At 29.4% G+C, this 21,169-nt stretch overlaps 1 protein-coding gene across 1 annotated transcript; it reads left to right on the forward strand.

The window, feature by feature from the left end:
* The first annotated feature begins 5,104 nt into the window (after nt 1–5,104).
* LOC123202548 (SKP1-interacting partner 15-like) lies at nt 5,105–6,474 on the forward strand. The gene has a single exon (XM_044618479.1). It carries the CDS (start codon nt 5,245–5,247, stop codon nt 6,358–6,360), a length of 1,116 nt encoding a protein of 371 aa, XP_044474414.1. The 5' UTR covers nt 5,105–5,244; the 3' UTR covers nt 6,361–6,474.
* The last annotated feature ends 14,695 nt before the right edge of the window (nt 6,475–21,169 follow it).

A 21,169-nucleotide genomic window follows, 5' to 3' on the forward strand; every position in this document is an offset into this window, starting at 1 on the left:
TTGTGATTTTGGTTTTATTATGATTATGGTTGGTGCAATTTCGACTATTACTCAATGGAAACAAAATTATAATTTTGCCCTTATATCATCACAATTTTATTAAGTTTTAGATGAAAAAATATAATTTATGTATTTAGTATGAAAAAAAAAATTGCCCAAACCTTTGGCGGGAAATGTGATTCACTATTGGGGTGTGTTTAGTTTGGTAATTTTTTACTATCAAAATTATAATTTTTTCACAAATATAGATTATTTAGAAAATTATTTGTTATAAAATATTATTATATTTAATAAAAGTAGTATGGATAAATAATTATTGTATTTAATTGATGATAATAAAATAATATTAAAATAATATTTTATTTAAATATTCTTAAAAGATTATTAGGTATAAATTAATAATATATTTGGTTAAACCTATATGTTTTTAGGTTGAAGTATAAGCTTTGTATATTTATTAAAAATTTTCTATGTTAATAATATACAATAAAATTATGTGTACAAATAATATATATAATTTTATATATAAATAATTATATATCATCGTATGATTAAATATTATTTTATTTTTAATTTAAAATTATTTAATTATATAATTAAAATATTTTTATATTATTTATTAAATTTTTATGAATGAAATAAAGATAAAATACAATTAAGAAATCTAAAATAAGTATGATGATGTGATTAATTTTTATATTATTTATTACCTCTGTAAAAAAAAATTTCAAATGAATGGAATAATGTTAATGTTGAAAAATGAATTATTCCAACAGAACATTTTCCCATTCAAAGATGACGGCTCAGATGGACAACTTAGACGGCGTGTGAGCGTTACTGTTAAGTCTCTTCCAAATTGTACTATTACAAAACTTAAAGAGGCAAGACAAACTGTGATACCTTCCTTCTATTCCACGAGAGTCACATAATTTACAAGACTTGGGAATAGGGGTATAAATATTGTACGGTACATAATATATATTTTATGATATAATATGATATAAATATAAAATAATATATATTATAATATGTATCAAATTAATATAATATAATAAATATATCATATAATATAATATATATTACTGATGTGGATTAATATATTTAAAAAAAAAATATGATGTAATAGAAGTGTAAATAAAAAATTTTAAATTTTTAAAAGTATTTGTGACAATTTTCAAATTAATGTGTTAATAAAATTTTTTTATTATTTATTAAAAAATGTATTATACAATACGATATTTGATATATGATACAAAAAATTATATTTTTGATATAAAATACGATACGTAATACAAATACCATATTAGAAAATAAGGAGCACTTAAAAAAAAAAACCTGTGACCACTCCAATTTTCATAATTCAGTGCCCCAAATGATAGAGTTGTTAATTTTCAACATGACTCGTTAATCAGACACGACACAAAAAGAAAAATATCAGGTTAGGGTTGAGTTTGTATATTCCAAATTTATTTCGGATTAACTCGATACAATTCAAAATTAAATCAGATAATGTTAAGATTCACACGAAAATACTCTGACATGACCTGAATTTATATGAATGTTTTACAGAAATATTACTTTAATAAATTGTTTATAGTTGTATCTTTATATAATTATAATTACTTATATTATTTTTTATTTTTATTTAAATATTTTATTTTATTATTAAGTAGTAAGAATTTAATTTGGTTAGTCTGATTATAGATGTGTATTTTAAATGTTTTACTCATATTATAATTATATATTGTATTTTTATATTTACAAATTACATATAATTGTATATTTATTTAATTATAATTATTATATTATTTTTTTATTTAAATATTTTATCTTATTATTAAGTAATAATAATTTGATTTGGTTAATCAGATTATTGATGTATTTTAAAAGTTGTAATATGTAAATTTTTAGAGTATTTATCAATAATATAAAATATTATATTGTGTATTTTATTAATAATAGGTTAAAATAATTAAATAAATAAATTAAAACTATAAAAATACTTTAAAAAGTTAAAATAATAAATAATTTTAAATTAAATTAATTTAAGTTAAATCAATTTAAATATTATAGAATTGAATTATGATTAAAAAAATTTAATATAATTTTTATATAGATCAAATGAAAATTAAAGATCACTTCTATGAATTGTTTTAAGTCTACCGGACTGTGACAAAACCAGTGTGGACGAAACGACAACGTTTTTTTCGCATATGAAACAACGTCATTTCACGGGTCTTTCCTCGATTTCTCGTGTTAAGTTTCCTTAAGGACTATCCCTCGTAAAAGTAGACTCCAATGGGTCCACCGTGGAGATAAATGGAGATTCTATTGTATAGAGTACGCCAAGTTCCACGGCCATTCCCCGGCACTAAAGATATTTGTGTTTTGAAATCTGAAATATCAAATGATAAATAAAAGTAATTGAAAATTTTAATTTAAGTTTATTTTCATTTGGGACATTATTTCCATAAGGGCCAGGATTGCACTTAGATTAAACTAACAAGGCTCGTTAAATGAAATCAGGCTTTTAAAACCCCTTAAATCCACTGCAGTGTAACTTAAGTTTTTACCATTATTAAAACATTTGGGGTCTAACAAACATTAGCTTGACGTAGTTTCTTTTGGGGTTACTAGTATGATAATAATCAATTATATCCATAAGCGTATCAAAAATATAATAGATCAATATAAGATTTATTACTATTAAAAATGAGAGAATGTATTTTATGTATAATTTAATTATGACAATGCGCTACAATTAGGGTCATAACGAGAATCAATTGTTGTTCAATATAATTTATGTTTAGTCATTATTTGATTAACCAAATACCAATATTAAGGATTGATATGAAGTGGACACTATGTATGTGCCTCGTAACAATGTCAACCTTCAATATGAAGATACTAACTCACACCATGAGGATACTTATTTCTATCATGGAAAAGATAACATGTTAAAAGGGATGTACAAAAGGAAGCAACAAACAAAAAACCAAGAATGAAATTTGCTCCATTTGCTTATGTAACACAACTTTTTAGACTAATCCCCTCCAAAAATAATATATATCCAAAATACATGTCAACTTAAATTTTCTCAAACCCATGACATTTATCACTATAGTGGAAGTTAAAAAATTCATTAAATAAGTATGAATACAATATCATTAAAAAATGTGTAAAAGGTGTCAAAATCCATAAAGAAAATATGCATACATAATAAATTGATAAATACATAAAAAAAGGGACATATAATTTAGGGGTATTAATTAAAATCGGTAAAATTTTTTCTGCGTAAATCTTTTTAGGCAAACGTACAACGATTTTACTTTTATAAGCAAATTTACTTTTAATTTTAAAAATACTCTTACCGATTTATTACGTAATTTTCAGTAACTTACGTATGTGTATCACAGTGTATGGGTGCGTACAGAGTGTGTGGGTGCATGCGAGATGTGTAAGATGAGTATAGGGTGCGTAAGATGAATACAGGATATATAAGTGCATGTAGAGTGCGTGGAATATATAAATATAAATAAATATATATATATATATATATATATATATATATTTATATTTATTTATTTATATTTTTTATATACCCTGTATGCACCCACGCACCCATGCACTCTACACCCACCCACGTACCTTGTATGCACTCACATACCCTGCATGCACCCTATGCTTATAACATCAGTTAACACTTATCATTCTCTTCATCTATGTTATTTTTTCGTTACTATCTGTATTTGAAATCTAAACAAAAATTTATTAATTTTTAAGTATGTTTTTAATCCTTAGAATGTGAATTAGTGATAGTTCGAATAAAAAATTATCAAATTTGTTAAGAAAATTTTAAGAGGCTGAGTGTGACGTAAATTGCTGGAAGTGACGCAATAAACTGAGAGAGGGTATTTTTGGAATTAAAAGTAAATTTGTCTATAAAAGTGAAACCACTGTACGTTTGCCTAAAAAAGTTTACACGAAAAATTTTTTATCGATTTTAATTAATATCCTTATAATTTAATATAATATATCTCTCCTTATGCATACATACACAACTGACTCCCTCTCCTCTAACAACATTGTTAGACTTATCTCTTACTTGCAAAACACTCAAAATGAATATATGACTGTCAAAACACTCAATAAGTTTCACATACACATAACTCATATTTTATCTTAACGTTGCATAATCCCAATATGGCGTAAATATGCACATAACTTGATGACATCCTTTTTTCAATAACATTACGTTTATCTCATCTCATTAGCATATTCATTACAAACAACAATGTCATCAGGGTATTCTTCTCAACCCTTTCTTTTGATTACAATATGTTTCATAATCACATCTTAACATTTCGTGAAAGCATGATATCTTCATCTCTTTCTCAAAACTTCTCCTTAAAACAACTTAGTTTATCGATCAAACTAAGCTACAAAGGCATAGACAGTATGAGCACATGAGGAATAACTATCACAGTCCTCATTTTCATATACACAATATAACATAAATAGCTTAAAAGTCACCTGAAGATGACCCCTATTTTTTTGTCCTATAAATATACATTATTCACCAGGGGTTGAAGAAGTTCTGAATAATCTTTTTATAATGTTTACTGATACTCTGTTATTATCAACAAAAACGTAAATAACATAACTATGAATATAAACTCTCAAATAATTGGTTAAACCACATTAAAAATATATTATTTTCATTACTCACAAAGAGTTATGTACTCACCACCTCTTAATAGATACATAATTACTCTATTAGTTAATTCCAATTACCATTATCATCATTTTACATAAGGCCTAGTCATGCATACTTTTCCTTGGTATAAGAATTATTGCATCATCATTACTCATTCTTAAAATGGTTGGATCAACCAAAACCACAACAATCCATTCTAGAATGGGATTCCTTAACTTGGTGGGTTTAACTTGATTCCTTTATTTATGGGGAATTGTATAATTGTGAAGCAACAGGGACTAAACATGGTTTCTTAAACATGAGGGGTGAAAAAGTAATAAATCATTAGTAAGGGGGTATCTGGATTGGACGGTATAAAAAGTAAATACGCGCGTGCATCTGGATGATGCAGGTGTAAGCACCAGGATTCGAAACCGCGAGCCCTCCTCTCATCACCTCTTCTCCAAACCGCATTGTTTTCATATCCAATTTGCACACCCAAGAAAAAAAAAAAAAAATTTGCCCTGTGCTCCTCCGCTGCGCTGCCGATGGACGCGCCCTCGATCTGCGCTCTCCCGCAAGACACGCTTCAACAGATTTTCTCCTCTCTCCCTCTTCGTCAAATCATCGTCTGCCGATCCGTCTGCAAACTCTTCAATCAAATCTTGACCTCGCCCTCCTTCGTCCACCACATCTCCACCCAAAAACCTCCCCTCTCTCTCCTCGCTCTCCGTCCGTCGCACCACCGCCGCCATCACCACCACGTGTCCCTTTCTACTCATTCCGCACTCCACGTTTTTGATCCTAATCAAAACCAATGGCTCAGATTCGATCTAGGTTTCCTCCCTTTCAGATCGCTACACCCCGTCGCCTCATCCCAAGGACTCGTTTATGTCTGGGGAGAGTCACCCGACTCGCCAGAGTCCAACAAATCGCTGATAGCTTGTAATCCCTTGACTCGACAATTTAAGGTCCTGCCTCAGTTAGGGTCAGCCTGGTCAAAACATGGATCGGTTCTGGTGGACTCGGTTAATCGAGTCATGGTACTTACGGAACTGGCCGCATTGTTTTATTCGAACTCAGTGCATTGCTGGCTCAAGTTCTCCTCGAATCTTCCGTCGAAACCGCGAAGTCCGCTTATCATGTCGGATTCTATGTACGCGTTGTGCGACGTCGGATCACCGTGGAGAAGTCAATGGAAATTATTCACATGCAAGTTATCAACTTTAAAGAATCCGCAACAGTTTTGGTATTGTTTAGAGAAGCACGAGTGGGGAGACGTGTTTGATATATTGAAACGGCCACGTTTAGTTCGCGGAATTGGGAATAGGGTTTTGATGATCGGGGGACTGAAGTCGTCCTATTCTTTGAATTCGTCCTGTTCGACTATAATTATACTGAGATTGGACTTGGATTTGCTGGAATGGGAAGAAGCGGGCAGAATGCCGGGGGCGATATACAAATTTTTTCAAGAATCGAGTAAGTTTAAGGTATTTGGAATGGGGGATAAGGTTTGCTTTTCGGCAAAGAGAGTTGAGAAATTGGCTCTGTGGGAATGTGGGAGAGGAGGAGGAGACTGGAGATGGATTGATGGACTGGCAACTAGTGGAGATGGGCCAAGTCGTGGATTTGTGTTGGAAGCAAGGCTAAATGCTGTGCCTTGAGGTTCTTATTTTGTATTCAAATTGGATCGAAATGCAATTTGAGAAAAGGATTAGATGATGTTGAATTTGATTTTTAGATATTAATGAAAGAATCTGTGTTTGTGATCTGTTTAATTTGCTTTTTTATTGATAAGTTTTAGAATCTATGAATATTGATGCTAGTTAGTATAAAGAGAATGGATGTTTTGGATTATGTTTTTGTGTTAGTGTTTGTTAGGAATTGGTGGAAAGTAAAGGCGGATGTTGTTTATGTGGCTGTAAGTATTTCAGCTAAACTGTGACTGCTGAGAGTTATTGAATTCAGATATGCATCATTACGGCACAAGTGTTGTAATATTTTTTTATGATGCCTTGTCCTGGTGATTGCTTGTGCCAGTTTTTTAAGGCACCGGAGTTTCTTTATTTGTGGATTCTTTTAGAAATCCTGATCACCTCTCACAATAACCAAGCTTGAGGAGCAGCATCAGGTCTATAATGTGCCAGAAAATGTGTAGCTCGTAAAGCAAGAGTAAGCATTTATTTAATAAACTGTGGATGAACTCTTGTGTTGCAAACTGCAAAATGTTGGATGATTTATTAGTAAATTTCAATACTATGCTCTAATACACCGCATTTGGTTGAACTTAGCTGGTGATGACCAAAGTTTTCAGCTACTCGGTTTTTTGTTGCCATGTTTTATTCTTTTTTGTTAGCCTTACTCAATATTAAATCAAATGGTGACTAGAATGTCATGTTGGTAGATTGTCCGTTGCTTTTGTCTAAGTTTGTTTTCAACCAGTTGTCAGTTTATAGAACTTATGCAGGATTCACTAAAAGTGAAGGAGTGTATTGTTTCTTCATTTAATCGAACCTTGTGAACTGGAAATGGTTTTTGAGGTAGAAAGTTAATAGCCCAACCCTCTTTCTCACTCGCTTTATCTTTCGTGTATGCTCTCTCACAGAATTTCTTATCATTTATCAGTCTTCTATCAGAGTCATCTCTTTCATTCTTTTATTGCTCTCAGTTTGGTCACTGATAAGCTAACCACAAATCTCGGCTATTGTAAATTGCATTTTTCCTGGGGGGTTTTCTATTGTTGCTTTAATTTCTTTCTATCATTTCTAGTAGAATTTTTTATACTATGGGTCTGGTTTATGGTTTTTCTTTTTTCTTTTAACTTTTGGGATACTGCCACGGTGTTTTCTGTGTTTGGTTGCTTGTTTAGTAAAGTTGTGCAGGCAGGAATGCGTTGCGGATGTTTCTTGTAGGTGTTTTATTGTTTGAGTTAAGTGATTTTGTTTTCACACGTCTCATTATAAATGTTGTGTAGGAATTTGTGAAATCAGGGAGTGTCTTGTATTGAGAGGAATAGAGGAATCTTTGACAATAACAGGAGAACACATCGATCCTTGTGGGATAGAATTGGACGTTTATCTTCCGTCTGGGCTTCGTTGCCAAGAATTTCACAGTACTTCATGTTTGCTCGTTGGTTTAAATTGGGAGGCAGTTTTGGGCGTTGTCTAGTTTTGGTAGTGAGCTTAGGCGGTTTTTCAAGAATTGTTTCCATTTTTTAGCTTTCTGGTATGCACAGTGTAGCTTCGTGAATTTGGTTGCTAGTTCTCTTTTTCAAGAATTTGACAAGTTTTTTGTTCAGTTAAACTTGTCTCTCTTTAGTGGGCTGCTAGTTCTCTTTTCTATAGCTTTGCCTCTAAATTTGGGTGAACAATAATTGAACCATAAATAGATCTGGTTAATGAATTTAGCCTCAAATCCTTTCTGACAAGTCTCTTTTTCTTCTCCATCGGTCTGTATGGTCTTCGTTTCATCAAGCGGTCATCAGCTATCTCTAGTAGTCCCCCTTTTTGCTCTCTCTTGTCTCTGTTCTGTCACAGATCAGTCTTCTGTTGGCAAAACAACAGTCTCATTTTGTGCAAGTTATAGGTTTATTGGCTTCTATGTTTTGGATGCATATCTGATTTTCTAATTTGAGTTAATTTCTTGATGTATTTTTACTGTTTATGGTTCGTGGGGGTGGTTTTTTTTAATTTTTTTTAATTGGATGATTTGATATTGTCTTCTTTTTGTCCCTCTCATAATGAATTTATACAAGGATGGATTTGCTGTGGAACCATTATTGGTTTTGATAATTTTTAACTCTAATAAAAAAAAAGATTTTTTCGATATAAATAGCGAAGGGACGAGAATAGGGATGGGGTTGAGAACGAAAGAAACTCTATAATTAGATACAAAGATACATATATATTCTCTCTTTGTCTTGTTCATATCTTTATCTTTTTATATTAATATATTTATTTAAAATATTAACATATGTTTATAATTTTAGAGTATTTATATTTTATAAATTTTTTTAAGTTTTTATTGTACATATTAAAGTAATTAATATATGATATTTAAAATAATAAATTGGTTTTAATTTTATTATTTAATATATTTATATTGTATTTAAAAGGTATGAAAAAAATATATTTTTTAAAAATAAAGAGAAATTTTTTTTTTTTAAAGAGAGAACAGACAATTCTTGTTATCGTTATAATAAAGACAGATCAGAAACAAAAATTAATATCTCTTTTACGAATAAAATTGAGATTCCATTACCATCCATCTGTGACGGAATGGAGTTCTTTGCTGCTTTCATTTCCACATACTAATCAATGTCATTTTGTACAGCATAACACAATACAAAGTTTTGTGGATATATTTTTGTACAGCTTTTTTTGCCTCCCTTCGTGGGGATGCTATGACACGTCAGTGGATATCTTATCCACTTGTGCATCTCTTTGGATTAACATAATATCCTGTTTCCTTCCTATTAAAAAATAAAATAAATTATATATTTAGAAGTTTCAAGTGTCCAATTATTATACATGTATACTTGTTTTTACGGGGCGGATCATAATTTCTAGAGGGATGTTGCTTAATATACGCAGAGAGGGGCAAATGAAGCTTGAAGGATCCCATTGCGTTTGATCTGCCGACCCTACTGGAACTCTGTTCAGATGAACTAATGATACGTATGGAATGCATCACGCTAGTTGAATTATATATTGGTTTGTGTATCAAAAATTTAATTTTTATATTTTATATCGTACCATATTATAAAATACGATTTTTTTAAAATAATAAAATGATATATATATTTTTTATACATAATTTACGTACATAAATAATGTATCATTATGAAATTGAATAATTTTGAATTAAAAATAAATAAATACTAATCATATAATAATATATTATCTGTATATCTAAATTGTATATAAAAAATATGAACACATAGTATTACTTATTAAAAAATAAAATAATAAAACAATAAAACAATGTAATTGATATATTATTTAAAAAAATATCATAAATACCCTTAAAAATTAAAAAAATTATATATATATATAGTCATATTATATTATTATTTTTTAAATATATTAATCTATATTGATAATATATATTATGTCATATAATATAATAACTATATCATATTAATTAGATATATCTTAATATATATATGGTATCATAAAATATATATGATATATTGTAAAATAGCAATAATCATAAAATGGATAGGTCTATATTTGTGATATTAATTAAAACAGTCATTTTTTAAATTTTTTTATACATATATAACTATCTTGTTTTTATATTATACAAATATAATTATTATTTGATTTGATTTTACCATTAAAATGAGAAACTCTGGGATTTGAGGTTTACGGATGGATTGGGCGGATAGGTTGCTCTGCTGACCAACCACACAACCAAGGGAAAATTTAATATTTTTATTGTATTTTATTTTATATTTTAGTCTTAACTAGATGTATTGATAAATTTTATATCTTAATTGAATACGTTTATGTTTGACTTTTAATTGAGTAAGTAATATATATATATATACACATATATTTGAAAAAAAAAAAGCTATATTAATTAATATATCCTATATTTCTTGTGTATCTCCAACTAAACAGAAGTACGTCTGGATTGGACGACAGCATTACACGTAAGTGGATAATTAGATAAACTATCATTTTTCTGCCAACTGACTGACAGCTATCAAGCTGAATCCCTCCCACCATCCACACTGTATTTTCATCTTTTTACATCACAATCGAATGCCCCACAATTCTCCATCATCGCAAGGAGGCCCCACTTGGTTTGTTTGTTCGTTGAACCTCTGGAGCCAAACGCCCCATCAACCCAATTGATTGCGTTGACGGTGTGTGATGTTCCAGGTTCATGCACCATCTACGTGCGTAGCCAACCTCCCATGGAATTAAAATTGAAAATAATTAAATATGAAATTGACTGACTAGACAGACTTTTGATTTGTTTGAATGGAAATATGCGGATTTTTCTCCTAAGAAGGAAATTTTATTTTGCAGCGGTTCATATCCAATTGTCAATTTCATAATTTTGAGAGTTTAATTTTAGTGGAGGGGTTTTGTTTTCTTTTAACCGGATTCGGCCAAATTCCGAATTTGATGGAATTTTCTAACTAGATCTAGCAGAGATCAAGTTTCAACATGCGTTTAGGGGATTTTGCTTACGGCTGGAAACGAGCTGAGTAGACTCCGAATAGGGTTGACTCATTTTTAGCATATCTTAGACTAGACTCAGCTTAGGTCCAAATTTAGATTCATCAAACTCGCTTATTCATATATTCATGATGGGGTTCGTGTTTGGATTTATCCGAGTTAAGCTTGTTTCGAGTCCAAATATACTCACTTTGAATCTAATCTTATCTTTAGATAAGGTTTAAAACGACATCGTTTATTAAGGATTTAAACGAGTCATGTTTAACTTGTGAGTTGAGCACAGTTATAGTTCAAGTTCAAACTTAGGTTTATTTCTGATTTTACTTTTTAGTTTATACTCAAGTTTATATTTATTGTCTTAGACTCATTTGAATTAAGCTCATTTTGAGCCTAAATAAATTCATTTCGAATCCCCCCTTAATTTTGCTATTGTCTACATTAATAGAGTTATTTTCGTAATTATGAAAGCAAATAAAATAAAAAATACAATAATTCATTTTAAAAATAGATGGATGTTGGAAATAATTTTTTGAAAATCGCCCCTGCCCACAATTTGTTTGTAGTACAAAAGCCTTGAGCCTTAAATCAGACAAAAATCTATCCAATCCGGTAACAAGACAAGGACAACTCTTTGTTTCTTTCACGAGATACGTGCATATAATATCGATATTTGATTTGAAAAATATTTTATTATTAAAATTAAATAAAATATTTTAATAATTATTAAATATAAATTATTATTATATTTGATAACATTTGATAAATTAGATAGATATAAATAATTATCGTATTTGATTAGAGATAATAAAATAATATTAATATATTATTTTATTGAAATACCTTTAAATATAATATTTTAAAATATTTTTTTATATTAATTTAAAATAAGATTATTTTTACCTTAAAAAATTAATAAATAAAAATATAGTTATAATAAAATGAAGATTCCCTTGATAATCGTTTAAAACATAAGATCGAAGTAGTAATTAGATTACCTTTTATATTACCGTCACATCACTATTGATAATAAAACGTTATCAGAATCTTTTATTACTTATAAACCAAATAAAATAATGTAAGTAATAAAAGATAAATTATTAGAGTAATCTTTAATATCTCCTAACCAAAAACACCCTAAGTTATAGAATAAATTAATGGTCGTATTAATAGAGTTAAAAGACTTTAACATGTGGATTTTATTCCTTTGTTGTTTATGTGAAACATAGATATTAGTATTATAAAATATAATAAATTAATATGATAAAATGAATATATCATGTGATACTATACATATTTTATGATATAATATGTATATTATCGATACAGATAGATACATTTTTTTGGAGAAAATAATGAATTTATGATGTAACAGGATTATATATAAAAAAAATTTTAAAATTTTAAGGGTGTTTGTGATCTTTTCCAAAATAATAGCATGTTAAGATAATTTTTTCAAATTTATTTTTTAAAAGATGTATTATACAATATGACTACACATGATATGAAAAATTAAGTTTTTGATATACGATATAATACGCGATTCGACTATAATGATGTGAAATGCTTTGTAAGTTCTTGTAAATGGTTTTCATTCTTAATTTTATGTAGTCATTGGTTTAGACGCATCGGTGGGCCATGTCGGGTCGGCTTTGGAATGACCCACTGTGACTAGGGCTAGGGTCAGGCCTAAGGCCTGCAAAGTTGTGGGTCTTTAGGCCGAACAACCCACCAAATATATAAGGCCCACAACCCGACCCTGTGTATATAGTGTCAGGTCAAGTTGAGTCTTAGACGAGCTGACCTATTTACACATTTTTTTTTAAATTTTTTAATAATTAATTTAAATAAAAATAATTTTTCAAGTATTAAAATCGATGACAATATCCCCAACATTTTATTGATAATCTCTCACTTATGGCGAAGGAATATCGTGGTTATATCATAAAAAATATTATAACATACAAATAAAATAGTTTTCGTACTGTATAATTATAAATATAAATATGATATATATATCATTCATTTATTCGTCCTAAACGTCTAGATTTTTTAGCTCTTCGAAACATCTTCTATAACCTAATTTTGTAATCAGAAATCAGTTTTGACCCAATTCTTCATAAACATGATCATCTTAACCATGTTTGAGTGTAAATTGGATCGTTTATCATCTAACAAGCATCTACTTACACTAAAAGTGAATTCCAGTGCTACAATTGACACCGGAGGGGTTAGTAGATCTTTACTCATGGCAGCAAGCACAAGAAAAGTTTTTTTTTTTCCACCATGCCAAAACATAGTTTCTTAGCACCATATCGTTGAATAATTTTTGGATAATGGTCAACATTGATATAATTATAAAACTTACCATAATTTGTACTTTGACTTGTGGTCTGCTTACCTTTGCACAGGAGTGACCATGTGTGTGATTTTTTTTCTATCTAAACTACCAAAACTTACCTTGAGTTTTGAACTTTGTCCGACATTCTATATTTTTGTTTATAAATACTATACATTTCCAATAAAAATTGTTGAACATTGTTTATGCAATTGACAATGTTGGTAATTAACCAATTTTCATTAATAACATCAAATAACATCAAATAAATTTTTTACTCATAATATTTTTGCCCTAGGATTTAAGACAATGACAACGGTATAAAGTAAAAGAATTTTCTTCCAATATTTTTAAAATTTTTGTTTCACTTGTCTAGATGTATTTTGGAAAGTATTATGATATGTATATTCTTTAAAAATATCATTGATTTCTATCATACAATACAAAATTAAACAGGTAGTTGGATAATACATATATGAACATTGTTCTGTGACTATCTTTAATAACTCTAACATGTTTATTAGAAGCATAACAATCTTTCAATCATGATTTGTTTAAAAAAAAAGGATGTTTCATTGATGAATCGTGTTATAAATACTTCACACCCTTCACATACTTTCAATATGAGGTATGTTGAATTTCACCTAGTTTTAATATTTATTTTTAATTTTTTTGTTTTACCCATATTGATTTACATAATTCATGATATATTTTTATTCGTGATGAGATGATGAAATATATGCGATGGCCTATCTAATTGTTAATATCTCAGTTTTACTCATACTCAAACCAGCTTGAGTTATTAAATTAATAATATAACGTGCACATCTAATATGAAATAATTTTTCATTAAATGGAATAGGTATAAAATTAAACATTAATTCAATAATTGTGTTATTATTTTTAACATTATCAAAAGTCATTGTAAAAATAGAATTATTAATTTTACATTTATAAAGAATATTTGTTAATACTCGTTAAATTGTAAGACCACTATGTAGATATTCTAAATTTTTAAATGTAATAACTTTTTTGCACAACTGTCAATCAAAATTAATGTAATAGACAGTTGCACATAAGTAATCTATGTCTTAATTTGTAACTGTCTATAAATCTAAAGTAATTGAAATTACACAATTAAAATTACTAAATTCTTCAATAACTTTTAATTCATTAATTTATAATTTTTAATAGACCAAACAACTATTTCCCACCTAAACTATGCTGAATTCTCAAAGTTCCCCCCATTAACTATGAAAATACCGTTTACCCACTCATAAGTAGTTAAAATTAACGGTAGTAAGGATAAAATCGTCATTTTATATTTAATATTAAAAATAAACTTAAATATGATTTCATTCCCCCCCCCCCCAAAATTTAAAAAACTAACTTTTCTCCCCTAAGCCAAGTTTGAAAAGATCACATCTCCCCCCTAGGGTTTAGTTCCAAACCCCTTCACTTTCTCCGGCGCCATCGCCAACCGTCTCTCTCTCCCGATGGTTTCTCTTCCACCGACGACCTGCCTCAACTCTACCTCAACCCATCCGGTGTTGTCTCGTCTTCATCTAGGAAGAGAAATCGTCTTCCTAGACGAAGATGAGACAACTCATTGTTCTCTGGAAAGACGAGTCATCTTCATCTAGGAAGACGATTTCTCTTCCTAGACGAAGACAAGACGACGCCGAATGGGTTGTGGTGGAGTTGAGGAGGGTCGTCAATGGAAGAGAAACAGTCGGGAAGGAGAGATGACCGGCGATGGCGCCGGAGAAAGTGAAGGGGTTTGGAAACTAAACCCTAGGGGGGAAATGTGATCTTTTCAAACTTGGCTTAGGGGAGAGAAGTTAGTTTTTAAACTTTTAGAGGGGGAAATGAGATTAAATTTTCAGGGGTTAGGGTTCCGTTAAATTTAACCGGCCATGAGTGGGTAAATGTTATTTCCTAGTTAATTAAGGGAATTTTGAGAATTTAGCATAGTTTTGGTGGGAAATAGTCGTTTGGCCTTTTTAATAATGTTTGATCTAAGAGTTTATCTAGAAATTTTTTTAAATGCGAGTTGAATATAATTTTACATCATCCATTCTAATATTTTATCTCCAACATAAGAAAAAGGTTGGTTAGGAGTAACAATATACTAATCATGTAGTTTCACATTTTCATTTGATTATATATGAAGGTGAATATTTCTCTCATGTGTTCAAAACTATTCAGACTACCTGCTGCACTGGTGTCGAGACCAACAGATCGCGATTGCGTGAATATAGTTTGTTTTTGTCCTCTAATCTTGTGTGGAATTTTTTTTACAATAAATAGTAACATGTCGATGAAGATGTCATGTATCACTTGAACTTGCATATGTTAAACATGAACTGCAATGTTTGCACATTGCTCAACAAATTTGTTTTCCTTTGATCATTTCTTTTATTTGATCAAAATGATCTCACACCATAAAGTTTTTTTTTCTTTTTGTCCATATTGAACATATGATTGTCCTATTTTCAGTTGCTGGTACTTCACCTATTTCATATTGAACATTAATAATATCATCAATGTCAATATGATGATATTCAAATGGATTAAAAACGTGAGATCTTGAATCCATTTGTAAAATATTTTTTATAAATTAAATTATAACAAAAAAATATAATTGATTGATAAAATTGAAATGAAAACGAAATTGTAAATATAAAAAATTATTGTTTATAAATTCAAAGAGTTTCAAAATGAGACTTGAGTTACTTGACAAGAGAATATAAGATTGAGAATAATGAAAAATTGAGAGAGATTGAGAATGTGAGTGTATATGAAATTTGGAAAGGAGAGAGAGGTTGTTTGTATAAAAAATGAAAAAAAGGAAAAAAAAAAAAAATATATATATATATATACACACATGTGTGTGTGTGTGTGTGTGTGTGTGTGTGTCAAGCTTGTCCTATCTCGTGGGCCTAATTCCCAAGTCTGGCCTTATAGGCCTAAGGGCCTAGCATGACCCATTATAGTGGGAGGGGGGGGGGGGGGGTCGCACCTTTTCGGGGTAGACTATAACACTCACAGGTATGTCTAAGGGTAATTTAATATTTTTGACCTTGCTTGTGTCCTTTTATGTTTACATAATTAAATTGATAGAAATTGCGATACAAAATTGTGTGATGGCCGCACACAATGTATGTTGTGGCAAGGGCAAAATGTTCTTTCTCATGAGATTTGTGTGATTTGGCTAAATCTGGAAGGCATGCACGACCGTTTATGAATAGTACATGCTTGTGCATAGTCAATGCATTTGAATTTCTGGATAAAGATCAGTTTCGTGATGATTTTGAAAATTGTCATTATTGTGTAACGATATGCACGACAGTGTATAAATAGTACACACTCATGTCTCGCTAATTATAATGAAAATAAAGACGAATCAATACAGGTTTTGGTTCACATTCACACCTTTTTCTTAGAAAACTAAGAGTCATGAGAGTGAACCAGGGGAAGACTTAGCCAAGAGGAAACCATTGGAGGTTTGTTTGTGGACGTCCTTACCACGCGAAGGTTCATTGCTAGACTACGAAAGAGAGATAAACAGGTAAACCACCCATTTCAAGTATTTCTTGATATGTTATATTGTTGAATTGTGTCAATTCTATGTGATTAATATATGAATTACATGTTTGATTTGTTTAAATAATTTAGATGATTTGTTCTTAGTATCTGTTGTAAATATCCTACCCTTGTGTTAATGACAAAAGGTAATGTAGTTGATTACATTCTTTTGGAAATACGTATGTTTATTAATCAGTACTAATCTATGGAGTAATCAATAATTGACTATTGTGTTTAGGTGTATGCTTATGAATATAAGGTGCTTGTGTTAAGGCTTTGATTATGATATGCCTATGGGTGTACAATTTTGGAAGTAGTATTAGTGTTGTGGTAATATAGAACACATGACGTGAATGATTAGTAGTATTGTGGGATACCTTGAACCTGTATGCTTGAATTTGAATACCAAGAATTGCCCAAGACAAAACGAAATTCATAGCCTAGAAATTTCACGCTACATGCCCGTGTTTGGGAAATTGTTTACTTGTATATGACACATGTATGGTCGTGTTATTGGGGAAAGTACACCCTCATGCATAATTAGGAAAAATTGGAGAAAGGGTTTGGAAGGTTAGCAATATTTATAAATAGGAATGTAAATGACTATTTTCCCTTAATAAGGATAAATATGAGGAAAAAAATAAAAGGAAATACCCTAGCAAAGGCTATTAGTAATGGAAACCATTATAGGGGTGCTTAACTATGTGGACGATGACATGGACTCTGATCAAAGTGATTTTGAGTTGAAAACACTAACAATGTGCTATGAGATTCTTACCACTAGGTTGTGTGTGGTGTGGGTTTTACCAAGCTTAATCCAGTGTGGATTTGTTACCAAGGTAAGTGCAGTGTGACTTGTCACCAAATTATGTGCAATGTCACACATTACCGAGCTGTGTACAGTACCGAATCATGTGCAGTGTGATGGTGAAAACAATAGGGTTAGTTTGTGTGACTATTTATATGATCTCAACCCTAGGGTCAATAGACATGTGTATAAGGTACATCATATAGGTGACATCAGGTCATCAGATGTCTAGAATGTCATTTTATATTGTTAGACATAAGTCATCAGAGATGACGTTGATAATGGGAACAAGCATAAGGTGCCGAGATAGTCAAATGGGCATTTGGGATATTAAGGAAACATTTGGAACAACACATCATTGATAATTATAGGACATTGAGATATATTTCATTGTACTATGTTATATGCTTACCTACTTATAAAGTGTGTTTCACTCACTGTATTCTCTTTATGATTTTGCAGGTAGATTTGTAGAGTAGTGCGACAGTGATGGAGGCAACATTCTAGCTCAAGATGTTGCATGACAAGCAAGGGCATTTTCATCATCTTGCTATGTGTGGATATCATTTATTAGATTATCATTTTATATTGGAGTTTGTATAAGCACATTTATGTTTTGAATTTTGTTTGCACACACTTGAATTTGTTGGGTAATAATCTACACTTTTGGGATCGTGACTATTCATATTAATTACAAAACATTTATTATTGATTTGTTTATTGATTAAATTACTGTTATAAATGTTTTGAAAGTTTAGAATAACACGTTTTTTGGGTAAAAGTATGTATTTGGGAAAAAGTGTTACATGAGCTATTTTGGCATGTTTCGCCTCAACTTGACCCATTTGCCATCTCTACATTGGTGCATATACACACACTTTACCATGATAAATTTGTTTTCTCTCCATATTTTATAAGCTATGAAGTTGACATAAAAATTATTTTCTTCCATACTAAAATTTATGTTGAAATATACTATAATTATTTACTTTTTCAACTCACACCCAAAAAATATTTAATATAATTTAAGTTAATTTATGTTATAAAAAGTATAAATATATTTTGGGGACAAACAATAGATTTTTTATAAGCACAATAGTCAAACATGGTAGAAGTAGGCAAGAGAGAAGAAATGCAAGTTTCCAAGTGGTAGTGGTAATTAGGCACAAAAAGACAGTTGATATAGAATAATACAAAGATTAATGTTTTATCCCAAGTTAAAGAACGATAAGGCCTAGGCAATCCCAACGGGTAAATGGTGATGACTCATGAAGAATTTTGAAATCCATGAAAAATCCAAAACATCAAGAGTTATATTTATATTTCGGTCGAAATACTTATTCTCTCTGGATGTTTAGTCGATTATTAATCTTTCACCTACAATAATTGAATTATATATTAAAAATCTAATTTAATAAATCATATATCAAGTATTGTATTATATGATATAACTTTTAAGAAATAAAATGATAAAAAAATATAACTAATATGTCTTCATTTTTTAAAATATCTCAAACACCTATAAAAATTTATTATTTTTCATAGACTCCCTTATTATAACATCATTTTCCCTGAAAAGTATATCGATTCATATCAGTAATATGTATTGTATCATAAGATACTGATAATTATGTTTTCACCTGTTAAGTTTTAAAAATTCAAATACCTATTCATCAATTGTTAAAGTTAACAAAATCCGTTAAATTTAATAGTATAATTGTTATTTAATCAATAATATTAAAAAAAATAAAATTTTATCTCATTTTTCCACCTTAGTTTTAAAAATTTATAATTTTCCCTCAGTTTAAAGTTTTGAAGAGTTACATTTTCCCCTCTAGGATTTATTTTTCTTCCCCATAATTTTCGGCCATAAGAACCATCTCTAATCACTTTTTCAACCCAATCTCTCTCCCTCTCAGTGTTTCCTCCCTCTTGACGCAGATCAGATGCTTTCTCTCCCAAAAGATCGACCATCTTCATCGTGATAAAATTGAAGCAAACACAATGAAATGGTCGCTTCTTTAGACGGATTTCAATGATTCTTTAGCTGCATTTTTAGCTATAGTTTTGTTGACAATGGATCTTGATGAAGACCGCTTCTTTAGATATAGTTTTGTTGACGACAGATCTCAACAAAAATGGTTTTCTTTGTCGTGTTCGCTTTATTAAGATCCATCTAAAGAAGCAACCATCTTTCGGGGGAGAGAGCATTTGATCTACCATTATCGTTTCATTTGGTTCGTTAAGATTCATTTGAAGTTGCAATCATCTTCTGGGAGAGAGAGTGTTCGATTTGAGTCAAGAGCGAGAAAGATTGGGTTGAAGAAGGTAGCTAAAGACGGTTGCAGTGGTTCGAAAATGTAGGAAAGAAAAATAAACTTTAGGAAAAAAATGTAACTTTTCAAAACTTAGGTTGGAAATAAATTGTAAGTTTTTAAAATTAAACTAGAAGAATGAAATAAAATTTTATTATGTTAATATTATTGGTTAAATGATAATTATACCTTTATATTTAATGGATTTTGTTAACTTTAATGACTAATAGATGAGTATTTAAATTTTTAAAACTTGATGGATAAGAGTTTGACAATAGACTAAATCATGGGTGAGAATATCTCTTTTAGCCTTTTATTTTAAATAAAGTGAATGAAAGAACATATGGAAAAAGTCCTTAATAAGGGTGCATATGTCTTTTAAATCAAATAGTTTTCAATTTACTTTTTGTTAAATGTCAAATGTATAATAATATGTTTTATTAAAATCATGTGAAGTGTGAGATTTAAGGTAACTAGAAATTAATTTAATTTATTATTAATATTATTTTATTTGATTTGTAAAGTAATAAAATATTTTTGTTATTTTCTATCACATAAGGCAAGTAAACATTATTGTCTTTATATTAAATATTAAAAAATTATTAATATAATCTTGATTTTATTATCATTTAATCAATCATATAATGATACATTATGTTTATATTGAAAAATAATATGTAATATTATTATATTATCTAATTTAATATTATTTATTTTTAATTTAAAATTATTTAATATATATTTATTTATATATTCAAAATAAATATATGTAATATTATTTTTATTAAAATTTGTGATTAATTAAAATTCCGAAAAGTTTCTCGATGTGTGGGAATCGTGGATTAATTTGCTTTTGAAGAAACCTTTTTGAAACATTCCAAGAAATTATTGTCCCACCCACTACTTCAACTTCTCTAAAACGTTTTAGTTAATTTAATTCATTTTTAAGAGATAATCAAGTTTTAAATAAAATATACAAAAAAAAAAAAAAACAAAACAAAATCAAGGATTTAGATATTTGCAAGGTGGATGTAGATATTTTTAGGGTTTTTAAAACACTTTCAGAGGGGATTTTGTAACGTTTCTTTAGATTTTTGGGTAATTCGATGGACTTAAGATTTTTCTTTATACGGTTAAGCTTTGGATGTTAAAAATAAATGGCAGAAAAGGAACATCATAATAACTCATAATAATTCAAATTTATAACGACAGAGATTTTTCTTATTCTAGAGAATT

Source organism: Mangifera indica, chromosome 19 (genome assembly GCF_011075055.1).
Source record: "Mangifera indica cultivar Alphonso chromosome 19, CATAS_Mindica_2.1, whole genome shotgun sequence".
Classification (NCBI taxonomy): domain Eukaryota; kingdom Viridiplantae; phylum Streptophyta; class Magnoliopsida; order Sapindales; family Anacardiaceae; genus Mangifera; species Mangifera indica.